The sequence below is a fragment of the Dreissena polymorpha genome, chromosome 1 (assembly GCF_020536995.1).
Source record: "Dreissena polymorpha isolate Duluth1 chromosome 1, UMN_Dpol_1.0, whole genome shotgun sequence".
NCBI classification, from domain to species: domain Eukaryota; kingdom Metazoa; phylum Mollusca; class Bivalvia; order Myida; family Dreissenidae; genus Dreissena; species Dreissena polymorpha.
In genome coordinates, this window is record NC_068355.1 from 98,723,473 (window position 1) to 98,737,616 (window position 14,144).

At 36.9% G+C, this 14,144-nt stretch overlaps 2 protein-coding genes across 3 annotated transcripts; one reads left to right on the forward strand and one right to left on the reverse strand.

Annotated features, from left to right (window-relative positions):
- The first annotated feature begins 1,654 nt into the window (after positions 1–1,654).
- Positions 1,655–3,172, forward strand: LOC127842136 (interleukin-17D-like). The gene is made up of 2 exons (XM_052371483.1): positions 1,655–1,894; positions 2,303–3,172. Exons 1-2 carry the CDS (start codon positions 1,832–1,834, stop codon positions 2,816–2,818), a joined length of 579 nt encoding a protein of 192 aa, XP_052227443.1. The 5' UTR covers positions 1,655–1,831; the 3' UTR covers positions 2,819–3,172.
- A 4,983-nt stretch (positions 3,173–8,155) lies between these two features.
- LOC127866660 (interleukin 17-like protein) lies at positions 8,156–10,823 on the reverse strand. 2 transcript variants are annotated; one of them, XR_008043063.1, is made up of 2 exons: positions 10,588–10,823; positions 8,156–10,030 (listed from the first exon to the last, which is right to left on the reverse strand). XR_008043063.1 is itself a non-coding variant. In XM_052407379.1 (2 exons), exons 1-2 carry the CDS (start codon positions 10,470–10,472, stop codon positions 9,485–9,487), a joined length of 570 nt encoding a protein of 189 aa, XP_052263339.1. In that variant the 5' UTR covers positions 10,473–10,564; the 3' UTR covers positions 8,156–9,484. The 2 variants fall into 2 exon arrangements, 1 of the variants encoding a protein (XP_052263339.1); XM_052407379.1 differs by lacking the exon at positions 10,588–10,823 and adding an exon at positions 10,449–10,564.
- Positions 10,824–14,144: the final 3,321 nt, after the last annotated feature.

Below are 14,144 nucleotides of genomic sequence, written 5' to 3' on the forward strand. Positions count from 1 at the left end.
CAATTCCACCGTACACAAATAGACGAGTTTCAGGTGCTCAATTCCACCGTACACAAATAGACGAGTTTCACGTGCTCAATTCCACCTTTCATAAATAGACGAGTTCAATACGCTCTATTCCACCATACACAAATAGACGAGTTTCAGGTGCCCAATTCCACCTTTCATAAATAGACGAGTTTTATACGCTCTATTCCACCGTACACAAATAGACGAGTTTCATACGCTCTATTCCACCGTACACAAATAGACGAGTTTCATATGCTCAATTCCACCGTACACAAATAGACGAGTTTCACGTGCTCAATTCCACCTTTCATAAATAGACGAGTTTCATACGCTCTATTCCACCGTACACAAATAGACGAGTTTCATACGCTCTATTCCACCGTACACAAATAGACGAGTTTCACATGCTCAATTCCACCTTTCGTAAATAGACGAGTTTCATACGCTCTATTCCAGCGTACACAAATAGAAGAGTTTCACGTGCTCAATTCCACCTTTCATAAATAGACGTGCATGCCGGTGGAATATCAGAATGCTTCAAAACATGGACGATAAATGTGTTCGTTACTTTTCCAAACGCATTCGCTAAAAAAGGTGTATCAACAGACCGCGAGTGTGGTCAACAAATCGGTATTGTTCTTTTGTATAATATATCATTATTTTATCACATGCCATACCCTGTTTCCCATGTAATATAACCATTACGAACATTTTTTCTTACTCATGTGTAATATACTTTTTAAGCGTTTTCATTGGCTTAGTTTGCGTTCGATTGACCAATCGCATTTTGTTATTTTGCTAAATGACGTTGCAACGAAATGTAAACAACATTCGGGATTTATCATTATGTTTGCGTAAATATTTATTCAATTTGCCCATTTAAAAACATGTGATAAAAAAAGATCTGACACTCGTTGTCATTTCACTGTTTGTCGTTAATGGCTGGCCACTTGATGCGCGCTAGTCGGTAAGTTCCCTCCGGTTTTCTTGAAGAATTTCATCATTCCACCCTAAGGCCAAAAGTTAAAGATTCTTTACAAAGTGGTTTTCATTAAGGTTCAATAGTTTTCTTTCAGATCCTGTCACAGACGCAGTGTACGCTTTCATCTTCGCCCGTCAATGTCCGTTTAACTTGAAAGGTCGTTCATGTGTTATCCGCCATATTACTTTTTTCGTATGTCCTCCCCCATCCTTTCGGAAGGCTATATGTGTGTTTAACTTTATTTGTTATAGCTCATGTGAGGGTATTGTGCAATTTTTTATATTAAAACCGACTTCATACGATTTCAGCAACACCCAAACTGTCATCGTATTCGATCGCTTTGAGTTCAAAGTTCAAATTAAACCAGAAACAAAATATGAGTGTGTTCTGGTTATTATCTGAAATATAAAGCAAACAAAAATCTGTAAATTAAAAAAATTACAAGTATTTCTATTTGTGATTAAAGGCAAAACTTTATGTTTTTTATCTGTATCTGTTTCGTGATTATTGGCTTGTATGTACATGTACATACATTAATTTGATAAAATTACGCATGCGTCACGCCTTGATAGAGAGAATATTTTGTGATTATTTCACATGAATGACTCTACGCAATAGAAAGTAATTGATTGAGGGAAATGAAATCATCATATCCGAATTTTCAATGAAAGCCATAATACGAAAATGATCGGGATTTCCCTGATAATATCAATAAAAACGGAAATGCTTTCATGCCGGTCAATTTATTTTACTGCAGTACTGTGTAAGTCGTCATGTGGTTATATAAATATTGCGCGTCGTAATGCTTACAGATTAATCAAATAAAATCAGTATTGAAGTATGGATTTGCGGGAATGGATATGTTTTTATCTAGCCTTGTTTTTGTCGATGAACTCTGTTGTGGTAAGGGATTTTGCTGCTTATGCATCTGGCTATAATATTCAAGAGTGACGACTTTGTTTGATAAGAATGTCCGAAGGAGTTCGGATTTTTTTTTGTAAACCTATTTATTTATGCTCGATTGCATAACAAGCCTAAGGCTTATATGAAACGTTCTCGAGTCCGTTTCCTTGGTGTCTATGGAGATCTAAAGAACACTCCCACAGTGGGGATCGAATCCGTGACCTCCCGATCGCTAAGCGGACACCATATCCACTACTCAACGGCGACCTCGAGTTCGGATTTACATGTACTTCAAATCATTTCAACATGTGTGTATAGCTTTTTTTTACTTCTATTTTAGCTGTCTATGACTCGCTCATACTTTCACTTAAAGCCACTTACATGATTTAAAATGTTCTATTGTTTCAGGCAGCGAGTGCTGCTTTAGGTTGTGTGGAGCCGGAAAACGCTACGGCCATTATTGACTCTCTGAAAGATAGACTAGAGGGGACATTTATGGCCTCTCTGGAACACGTCGCCCTTAATGTGCCGCCAAGGTTACATACACCGCTTGGCCGAGATTCACAGGACACCGGTTTAGCGTTACGCTACCAGGCGACGTTAGCAGGGGAACGTGGCTGTCACCAACGCTCGCGACGCCAAAACGAGATTAGCGACCTTTCCTCTTGCCCTTGGTACTTTGTAATGGATTTTGATCCCGATCGGATACCGTCTACTCTGGCGAGAGCCAAATGCTCCTGCGTTAAATGTCTGTCGGCGTCGACTGTGGAAGACGAAGTACCATTTAAAATATTTCAACGCAGGGGTCGCTGTAGGGCTGTTAACAGTTATTTACCAGTGATACGGAAGTATTGCATCCAAGGTGAATATAAATATAATATCGTGCAAGAACAACTCACTGTTGGTTGTACATGTTTCACTTAGCATAGTTACGTTGTAGCTGTTCTGCTATAATAAACGGTACAAGAAGACAATGATGGACATATCTTAATACTCGCTACTCACAAATACTCGTATACATGAATACTTTGTTTACCGCTCTATCATAACAAATGCAAATGTGTGAATCATACCGATGTGTGTATTTAAACATTTATTAATCGTCTTAATTTGCATTGTATGAAATATTTTTAGACCTAATACAGGTAGAAACGTTTGTACTGTATTCTGTGTTTTTGCTATTAAACACTTCACGTTACATGCCTTAATAACATGCATGGCTCCTTGCACATGTTGATGTTCTCTATGTTAAAAAGGCAAATATATAATTTTATTGAATACTGTTTCAATTATTTATTGACATCCATAGTTGAATGGATTAAGTTTATAACATAAGAAAGACATTAAGCATTAAAGACTGTTAATTTAATTGTTTCGTGCCAATAGACGTTTTAATTTCTACCACTGTTTCCAGTTTATAAGTCACTTATATACTTATTAAGTTTTTTTATCGAATGGTCATTTTTTAAGGGTTATTAACATTTTGAGAATATGTGTGACACTTGGATTTATGTGGATGGAACTTAACCCATGTATGCCTAGCGTCTAGAAAAAAAAAGCCTTGGCAAACAGCGAAAACCCAGATGAGACGCCGCATAATGCGGCGTCTCATCTGGGTCTGCGCTGTTTGCTTAGAGGAATTTTTGTAAGAAATATTCTAAATATAGAAATAAATATACTAGACGTCCCTAATTTTGGAAATAAATTGATCCAATTTAGAAGGACGGGAGAGTCCACTAGGCATAAACGGGTGAACATGAAAACGAATGCATTGCTACCCTGTTGAATGTATAAAAGTTGAATGTTTATAATTGAGTATTGAAAAGTATTTGTGTTAGCTATCGACCAATAATCCATTCAGTAATCGTCGCCAGACGAGTTACTAACCAATTTATGCCTAGCGTATAGAAAAAAAGCCTTGGCAAACAGCGTAGACCCAGATGAGACGCCGCATAATGCGGCGTCTCATCAGGGTCTGTGCTGTTTGCTTAAAGGAATTTCTGTAAGAAATAATCTAAATATAGAAATTATTATACTAAACATCCCTAATTTTGGAAATAAATTGATCCAATTCAGAAGGATGGGAGAGTCCACTAGGCATAAATGTGTTAAACATATTTCGTTTGGTACACAATTTTCATTAAGTACTCTATACGACAAAGCATTATTTTGAGACGTTAAATCCACGCAGACATAAACATCATCGTTTTGTACTTCCTTAGGGCTATTACATAGTAGGGATCTACTATACTTTCATCGGATTGAATAAAATGGATTTAATTAACGCTGCACTCATAGTCGACGTTATTATAACAGCATTAAATTTTGACTGTTCAAAACAATTGTTACTTTTGAATTGGCTTCAGAAAAATCAGTGGAGAAGTTCTGTCAAATAGATCTAATCAGAATATTTTTTAATAATCAAATAAAGTCATAAATATTTAAAACAATATTTTTGAAACGTCAATAACAGGCCGCCGGCTTGAACCCATATCTGAATCTCAATTCAAAAACGTATTTGTACCTTCGTTTAACACATCTACACTTAATAGGCTCGTGAAAATGGAGGCTCACTTGTGGTGAATTGTGTATCATGTAGGTGTTTATGAGTGATACAAATGCGTGATATATGTCGCATTTATTGGTTTAAACCTTTGACACGCGAATGTCACAAAAATACCTTGTAGTAGTAGTTGTCCTTACACATCGAATCAATTTATAGCTGCTATTTAACGACAAGACAGTTCCGCAATTTTATATCGATACGGGTATTTTAGCCCTGAATATCGAATTTATAGCTAGTATTTAAAGGCATGTAAATTTCGCAATTTTATATCGATACGGATAGTGTCTGTTCATTATTCTATCATGTTTTCCATGTTTGTCTTTACTTCTAGTCGCGACTACAAGCTTCAAATCGTTTTGATAATAACTTTTAACAGAAAAAAAGTAACACGAGTATCACAGCATCCATGGTGTTAAATGTCTAGCTTAAAAGTTTAACCCATTTATGCATAGTGGACTTTCCCATCCTTCTAAATTGGATCAATTTATTTCCAAAATAAGGGATGTCTAGTATACTTATTTCTATGTTTAGAATTTCGTATAGAAATAACTTTTAAAAGCAAACAGCGCAGACCCTGATGAGACGCCGCATCGTAGACCCAGATGAGACACCGCATTTTGCGACTTCTCATCAGGGTCTGCGCTGTTTGCTAAAAATAATTTCTGTAAGAAGTTTAGAATTTCAAAGGATGGGAGAGTCCACTAGGCATAAATGGGCTAAGCATGAAGACCGATGAATCGCAACAAATCCATCCTGCTTTCTGATCATTTTGAGACTAATAACCTACTGTTGGTGTTAAAATTATAATATATTGAATTGTGAGAGCTCTTTTTACTAAGGTAATCATTTTAATATCAATTATATTGATGTGAGTTCTATATTCATATCATTGCAACACATATCCGATCTGTAATTTAGACAATTCTACACGGTATATTCGTGTCTGATTAATGACCAATGTCATAGTTACCTCGCTCTATGTCGGAGTGTGTATGTTGAACATCGTCTTGCCCCATAACATGACCCACTCGAGAATGTAATACATATGCGAAAAAAATCGTTCCATGTAACTTAATTGAGTGTCTTTAACACTGAAATTCCCGACGCCCTTTGATGCTTTGCATCAATAGTTATCTTGTACGTACATGTAGTACATCACAGTACAGCCTTATATACTAGTAATTGATACAAATCAATGTAGTGCATCATCATGGAGCACATGTAGTACGTCATTGTTCAGCCGTCTTTCAATGCTCACATGGGAAGGTAGTGCGTCATTGTTCAACCGTCTATCAATGCTCACATGTGAATATACTACGTCATTGTTCAGTCGTTTATCAATGCTCACAGGTAAATGCAATACGTCATTGTTCAGCCGTCTATCAATGCTCACAGGTGAATGTAGTACGTCATAGTTCAGCCGTCTATCATGCTCAAAGGTGAATGTAGTACGTCATTGTTCAGCCGTCTATCGATGCTCACAGGTTAATGTAGCACATTATTGTGCAGCCATCTATCAATGCTCACATGGGAATGTAGTACGTCATTATGAAACCATCTATTAATGCTCACAGGTGAATGTAGTACCTCATTGTTCAGCCATCTATCAATGCTCACATGGGAATGCAGTACGTCATTGTGAAGCCAACAATCAATACTCACATAGGAATGTAGTTTGTAATTGTTCAGCCATCTTTCAATGCTCACGGGTGAATGTAGTACGTCATTGTTCAGCCATCTATCAATGCTCACAGGTGAATGCAGTACGTCATTGTGCAGCCAACAATCAATACTCACATAGACATGTAGTTTGTAATTGTTCAGCCATCTTTCAATGCTCACGGGTGAGTGCAGTACGTCATGGTTCGGCCATCTATCAATGCTAACATGGGAATGTAGTACGTCATTGTGTAGCCATCTATTTATGCTCAAAGGTGAATGTAGTACGTCATTGTTCAGCCATCTATCAATGCACAAATGTGAATGTAATACGTAATTGTTAAGCCATCTATCAATGCTCACAAGTGAATGTAGAATGTCATTGTTCAGCCATCTATCAATGCTCTCAAGGGAATGCAGTACGTTATATTTCAGCCATCTATCAATGCTCACATGGGAATGTAGAACGTCATTGTGTAACCATCTATTAATGCTCACAGGTGAATGTAGTACGTCATTGTTTAGCCATCTATCAATGCTCATAGGAGAATGTAGTACGTCATTATGTAGCCATCTATCAATGCTCACAGGTGAATGTAGTACGCCATTGTTTAGCAATCTATCAATGCCCACAGGTGAATGTAGTACGTCATTGTGCAGCCATCTATCAATGCTCACACGGGAATGTAGCACATCATTGTTCAGCCATACATAAATGCTTACAGGTGAATGCAGTACGCCATTATCTAGCCATCTATCAATGCTCACATGTGAATGTAGTACGTCATATGTTCAGCCATCTATAAATGCTCACATGTGAATGAAGCACGTCATTGTTCAGCCATATATCAATGCTTAAAGGTGAATGCAGTACGTCATTATGTAGCCATCTATCAATGCTCGCATGTGAATGTAGTACGTCATTGTTCAGCCATCTATCAATGCTAACAGGTGAATGTAGTACGTCATTGTGTAACCATCTATTAATGCTCACATGTGAATGTAGTACGTCATTGTTCAGCCGTCTATCAATGCTCACAGGTGAATGTAGTACGTCATTGTTCAGTCATCTATCAATGCTCATATGTGAATGTGGTACGTTATTGTTCAGCCATCTATCAATGCTCACCGGTGAATGAAGTACGTCATTGTATAGCCATTGCCCACACGTGAATGAAGTGTGGCCTATTGTAGCGCTATATCATAGCTCTCGGATGAATATTGAACGTCATTGCGCTTCTATATATCCTTGTTCACACAACCAAATATATATTTTCCCACAGGTTAATGTAGTGCGTCGTTGTATATACCATTATCATTTCACACAGGTAAATGCAGAGCGTCATTGTGTAGTCCAATATCATTTCCCACAGGTTAATGTAGTGCATCGTTGTATACCATTATCATTTCCCACAGGTAAATGCAGTGCGTCATTGTGTGGTCCAATATCATTACCCACAGGTTAATGTACCGGTATTGCGTTATTGTGTAGCCCAATATCATTTCCCACAAGTTAATGTAGTGCGTCATTGTGTAGCCCAATATCATTTCCCACGGGATAATGTAGTGCGTCATTGTGTAGCCCAAGATCATTTCCCACAGGTTAATGTAGTGCGTCATTGTGTAGCCCAATATCATTTTCCACAGGTTAATGTAGTGCGTCATTGTGTAGCCCAATACCATTTCCCACAGGTTAATGTAGTGCGTCATTGTGTAGCCCAATATCATTTCCAACGGGATAATGTTGTGCGTCATTGTGTATCCCAATATCATTTCCCACAGGTCGGTTAATAGTTGGTAAAGACCTTCGTTTCGCCTAAGTGTGTATGTACATGATTTTGAAGTCGTGCCTCATGGCCTGAAGATCAGTGGGATATTTTGTTGTGATTTTTTCCCCATCCATTCATAGAAAAAAACACAAACGATACGTGTTTTCATGTTACACCGACTTTGAAGAAGCATTAAGGACAAGCTTACGCAGTCTATAATATTTTATTATAAACAGTAAATGTAAAAATATAAAAAGTAGTAAAAAAACAACACGTAATATACGTATAAAAATGATTACAAATGCTTCAGTTAACAGAATTAGCACGCGTAAAAAAGTAAAATAAACAACATCGATGAAAATAAATATAATTATGTTATCCAAGCAAAAACATTCAAACAAATAAATTACGATTTCTAAAGTACGGCACACAAACATAATAATTCGGTTACAGGTAAGTCGAATAGGCGCATTTTATGCAAGGCAGACATCAAACAAATATAAACAGACAAATAAGGTAGTTACAAACAAAACAACGTTTTAAAAACGTTAAAATATATGCATACATGATAATTCAAACCATCCTTTACATAGTGATGATGATATGTCATCTTTATGAAAACTTATATTTAAAAATGAATGAGACAATTTCGCTTTGGCTATAAATATAACAAATCACAGTACGTGTAAATGCGACCTTGTTAAACTGATTGTAAAGGTCAATGAAATTATGAGAATAATACTGGTGTATCCGCTAAATATGTCTATATCACATACTTCAGTTTCACAACCAGCCCTCTAAATGCATAAATGTGGAACATATGAAAGCCCTATGGTATCGTTGTAAAACTGACTAGTGGGTGAAAAATCGAACACGGTTTAAATAAATATTTTACAGGTTCAGACCCCCTCGTAGCGCTAGTTGAAATATAGGAAGTAAAACTCGAACAGGAAGTAGAAGCAAGGTAAGGCCAATGCCCAGCAATATAAATCTATTATGATATAAGAAAAGCGCTGAACATTGACATGCTAGACCCGGAACTAATAATAAACCTCAATATATTGAGGTAAAAAATGGAAACCACCTAAAGATAGCGGTTATGGCTGTGCGTCAGCAATACCTAAGCTAAAGCAGACAATGATTGAAGAAAAAAAATGCCAAAAAAGGTAATCGAAATAATAAGAGACCCCCGGTTGATTGCATCAACCTATACAATTAAATTGTTTCATGCTTTAGTAGGATACTAAGTGTATTATTGTGTTGCGTAGACTTTATAAAGTTATAGACAAGTTGTACACGTAAAATGCAAATGACTATCACAATAGCATTGAGTAAGGTTCGTCAAGGGGCCACAACACTGAGTATCATAGTAAATGGGTATGAACACAGTAATTGGAACCACGTGGAAACGTGCACGTGGGGATAAATCCCACGTGTGCAAACACTACGTTATTTGATTGTGTCTTTCAGCCGTTTATGGAACATAGCTGTTTCTTTTCAATTTCTCGAGTGTGTGATTATACCCCTAGAAGACTAGATTTAGCACACATCTTAAATCATCGTTAACACATTTCACTCTTATTCCCTTTTCCCGCACTACAGCGACTGTGGATGCACACATGTGCACCCTACCGGCACTGCCTGTAGATCCTTAAAATACCTGTATTCTTTTACGCCCTGTCTTACGCCCCCTCGTGGCCGTTCGCACGACCGTCGTATGACGGGTATATAGTTCATCACAGGTTTGCATTTTGTGGCCTCGTTGATATGGTCACGACATCTTACGCATGAGCAACGCGCCATGGCCAACATCTGCGGTTCCCGGTCCTCGTCGTAGTCCATGACGATGTGATGAGGGCACGCCGCCCCTGCGTTGATTTTCCGACACTTCGTCTCGCCACTGATTAACGTGGTAAATTGTGATGCGGGTTTTAGATTGCTGATTTGCTTATTATTTTTCGTTCTTTGGACCTCTTTTTGGACGCTTTCCCGGTACTGCGAGATGATGTTGAAGGAGTTTTCTCCCCTCATATACTCCTGGAAAATTTCCTGGTAGAGCTCTTTCTTTACGGCTTTCTTGTTGTCTGGTTCCTTGCAGCCAAAGGAGGCTACAGGCGCCGCAACCGTTAAAACGACTAGCACCTGAGAAAGAGATAATCATGGAAATAAAATCACCAGTGATATAACTCTTCCAATTTTTTACAAACGGTTTTACGTTCGTTGTAAGACCTACAGCGGTCTGCGGTATTGGTTCACTGGCAGATATGTGTCTGTGTGGCAATTGTCAAACTGGCAGGTAAAAAGCATGCGCACTGCTATTTGACGAACACCTTTAAGGCTTACAAGTTTAATTATTCAACTATATTTTGTATTAAATAAAATAATTGTTTATTCCAGAGTAATTAATGAAAGGACCTGCTCTCATAATACAACTTCACTAATAAAAAAACATTCTGAATAGGTATACAGTGGCACATAAATTATACAGGAATAAGTTTTATAAATCAGTGAAATTATTGTTTTTATTAAAAAAACAAAACATCAAATGTTCATTACTTACAAGTTTTAATATCGAATAAAGCATTGTCGTCGTATGTGTTTCCTTTTTACTCGGCACAATGATAGTATGATAGTATTTAATATTATAATTAAAAGACTGACTGTGTTTAATGGTCATGAACGACTAAAAAATAACTTACTTGTTTTAAATAGCGTTATTATATATATCCCCAATACTGCTCCTATTCTAGCCCTAGGTGTTTCCCCATGGCGACTATTTCCGATATCCTGCAACTCTGAATGAACAACCATGTATAAAGGCACACGTCATGTGACCTTGCAAATGACCCGTTTGAAATCACAATGTTCCTCTTTGGTTTATATTTTATCCATTCAAATTGCGCCATCCGTACGGGTACTTTACTTCTCCTTGCTTGATAGCCTCGGATAGTTTAATCGTATCAAGCGATAAACCGCCGCAAAGCAGCCAATGGCTAAGTCGATATAGGCCTGCGTTCAAGGAGGTATGTATAGGTTTAAAGCAAGGCGTGAGAACTATTGAAAAGAATTTACTATACTACTATAAGAATGTCTGATCGCTATTGGTCAAGATATGGGTTTGTTATCTTCTTCAAATCACAAGTGTAAATGCGCATTTAAAACTGCAAAACAAGGAAGATGCTTCGGTATTTCGTTTGATGCTACGCAAACCCATTTGGTTCCTGTAGAGAAGAGACCTTGGCCGGTTGGGGTTGGAACAAGGGACTTTAACAAGCAAACGTCTTCCCTTAAGGCGCCCATATAACCGACACCGGAGGTGGCCACTATAAGCAAGATTAATCCATTTATGCCTAGTGGAATCTCCCATCCTTCTAAATTGGATCAATTTATTTCCAAAATTAGGGATGTCTAGTATATTTATTTCTATATTTAGAATATTTATTACAGAAATTACTTTAAGCAAACAGCGCAGACCCTGATGAGACGCCGCATCATGCGGCGTCTCATCTGGGTCTACGCTGTTTGCCAAGGCCTTTTTTCTAGACGCTAGGCATAAATGGGTTAATCGTTTTATGACTAAGGCTCCTGTTCTTCAACTGAGTTCATAAAATACGTATATAAATACAGAAATCCTCCAGTATAAACTCTATGTATAATATTGTTGAAAAACAATTAAATTGTAAACTTTTACATTTGCATTAACCAGCTTCTTTCTTTAACAATTTATATTTTCAACATCGGTACAAATAATAAGTTCAACCAAACAGTTATTTGTGTTTTTTATGACCCAAATCTTCTGTGTATGACCTAAGCAGAATGTATTGTTCAATCCGGGCCTTAATTCACTATTTGGATCGTTACTGACTTTATTGAAATGCACTATGGATTTCCTATCTCAAACTTTAACACACTTGCATATACTTAGACAGTTGATAATATAATACCGATGATAAAGATAATTGATGAATTGTATAGATATTATTCCATTCATTAGTTACATAGCCGAAGCTGTTCATTCAAAGTTTTATTGAATCATGTTTTGTGTTGTTCACAGCATGTTGCTTAGAAAAAAGGCTATTAGCAGTGACTTAAAAATTGCTAAGTAGTGACAAATGGTTTAACATTGGACCTGGATTGTACCATTATGGATAAACAAAAAAGCATAGACAATTCGCGATGGTGTCCATGTTGACATATTGCCGCTATCTTGGTTCATTGACAAACAATCTTAAGTCAATGGCAAGTATGCCTTCAGCATATTTTCAATTATCGTTGTCGTGATACTCATTACTGCGGAATTGTCCCTATTTAGCATACATAAAAAGATAATTTTCAACTGTTGTGTTAACTAGGCCTTAGTTGGCCCCAATGTGCATTTTTCAAATATTTCACGGGACGGGATGCGGTAAGGGAATAGTTGCATCTTGCGAATTGTCAATGTCAATTGTGAAAGCAGTTGTTATTAAAAAAAACAGTTAGTAAGAAGGAACAGTACAAAAATGGTAAGATTTTGAAATGATTAACTGGTACAAGAAGTTAATGGTATGTAAGGGCGATCCTTGGTACATTCATACGGATTCTCGTTGCGTCATTTTCCTCATATTTGTCTGTATGTTTGCGGTAGCAGTACCAGGGTGCAGAATCAACGGGGTTTTCAGGGGTTTACAAACGGGCTAGACAGAATGTAATCACACCGTTAAGGTTAAGAACTTTATTTTTGCAAATATCTCAAGTTATTGAAATACATTTGCAAAAATCTAAAGTGCATAAAAGACAGGTTTTCTTGCAGTTTGTGCCGATGAATGCAGTAAAAATGAAACTTTTGAACAAGAACATATGCTTATTAAATAAAGTAATTCTGATGTATTTCGTATTGCCATAAGCAGCATTATAAATCTGTTTTATGCACTAGTTGAAATTCTTTAGAAGACTTGTTTTAAAAAAGTAATTTGAAATAAAGCACTACTTTTCGTCGCGCATAAAACCAATAAACTTAAAAGGTGGAACCCCAAAACGTCACGTGATCATGTACCCTGACTACACATACAGGGAAGACCTGCAGATACGTTCAAACCCCGGGTACTCTTAAGTATACTTACATGTACCCCGAATACGGTAAATATACTTAGACGTACCCGGTCGATATTAGACTGTAATCGAGTTGTATTCCCGCCCAAAATCGGATGTGGTAAAACGCACTTTCGATTGCCGTAAAGCGATATTGTTTATCAATAACAAACTTCTCTTTCAAAAAAACTGCATCAACATGGTTTTTGAGTATGAGTTTTTTAATATTAAGGACATTTAACAGAAAATTAACATTAATGTAAACATAATTAATTTAAAAATATAGCCGACAACGACCGATTTAGCGTCAAATTTCCCGGGTACGTTTTAGTATATTTACCGCACCCAGGGCACAAGTAAGTAAACTTAAGAGCACCCGGGGTACATGTTAGTAGTACCCGAGCCGACAAAGACCAATCGAGCGTTAATTGGGCCTCCGAAGTTCAAGCAGAATGTTCAGATGTTTGGTTGATTCCTGAGTCAGTTATTAGTAATAGTTTAAAGTTGATTCATCACCTTCATTACTTGATTAGAACCCTGTTTTTTATCTATGAGTTATTTACTCGCTGATTATTAATAGTTTGATTTTTCATTATTTTCACGCAAGTATGTATTATTATGAATTATCACGCTGTGCTGTATTATGCTTAAGTGAGTCAATTATTAGTAAAGGTTTAATCAGAATGTTCAGATGAATGTTTGATTCCCGAATCAGTTATTAATAAATTTAATGTTGTTTCATCAACTTCATTACTTGTTTACAAAGCACTTAAACCTGTTTTGTTATTTACTTGTGCACACAGGGGAAATCTGAATCCTGCTTAATGTGGCCATTCATATCTCTGTGCAGTTGCGTGTTTGTGTTCATACACACTCCTTTGGGCAGGTTTCTTGGATCATAAAAGTAACTTAGATTTGAAAGGTCTCTTTATGTAAACGTACGCTCGGACTGATCCACTATGGTATTCTGACATGAGCAAACATTATTGAAGTGAAGTTATTTTTTTACGTTATCTTCATGAATTAAATTTTTACTCTTGGCGAATGTATTTTGTGATAAATACCGATATAGCACGCATCATTACGCAGTCATACATGCTATGAAAACTTATAACTTTAAATTTTATTTTTATTATGTTAGCTTTACAGTATTGCAAGTAGCTGTCTTGAGTAAAATGTAAGAAATGGG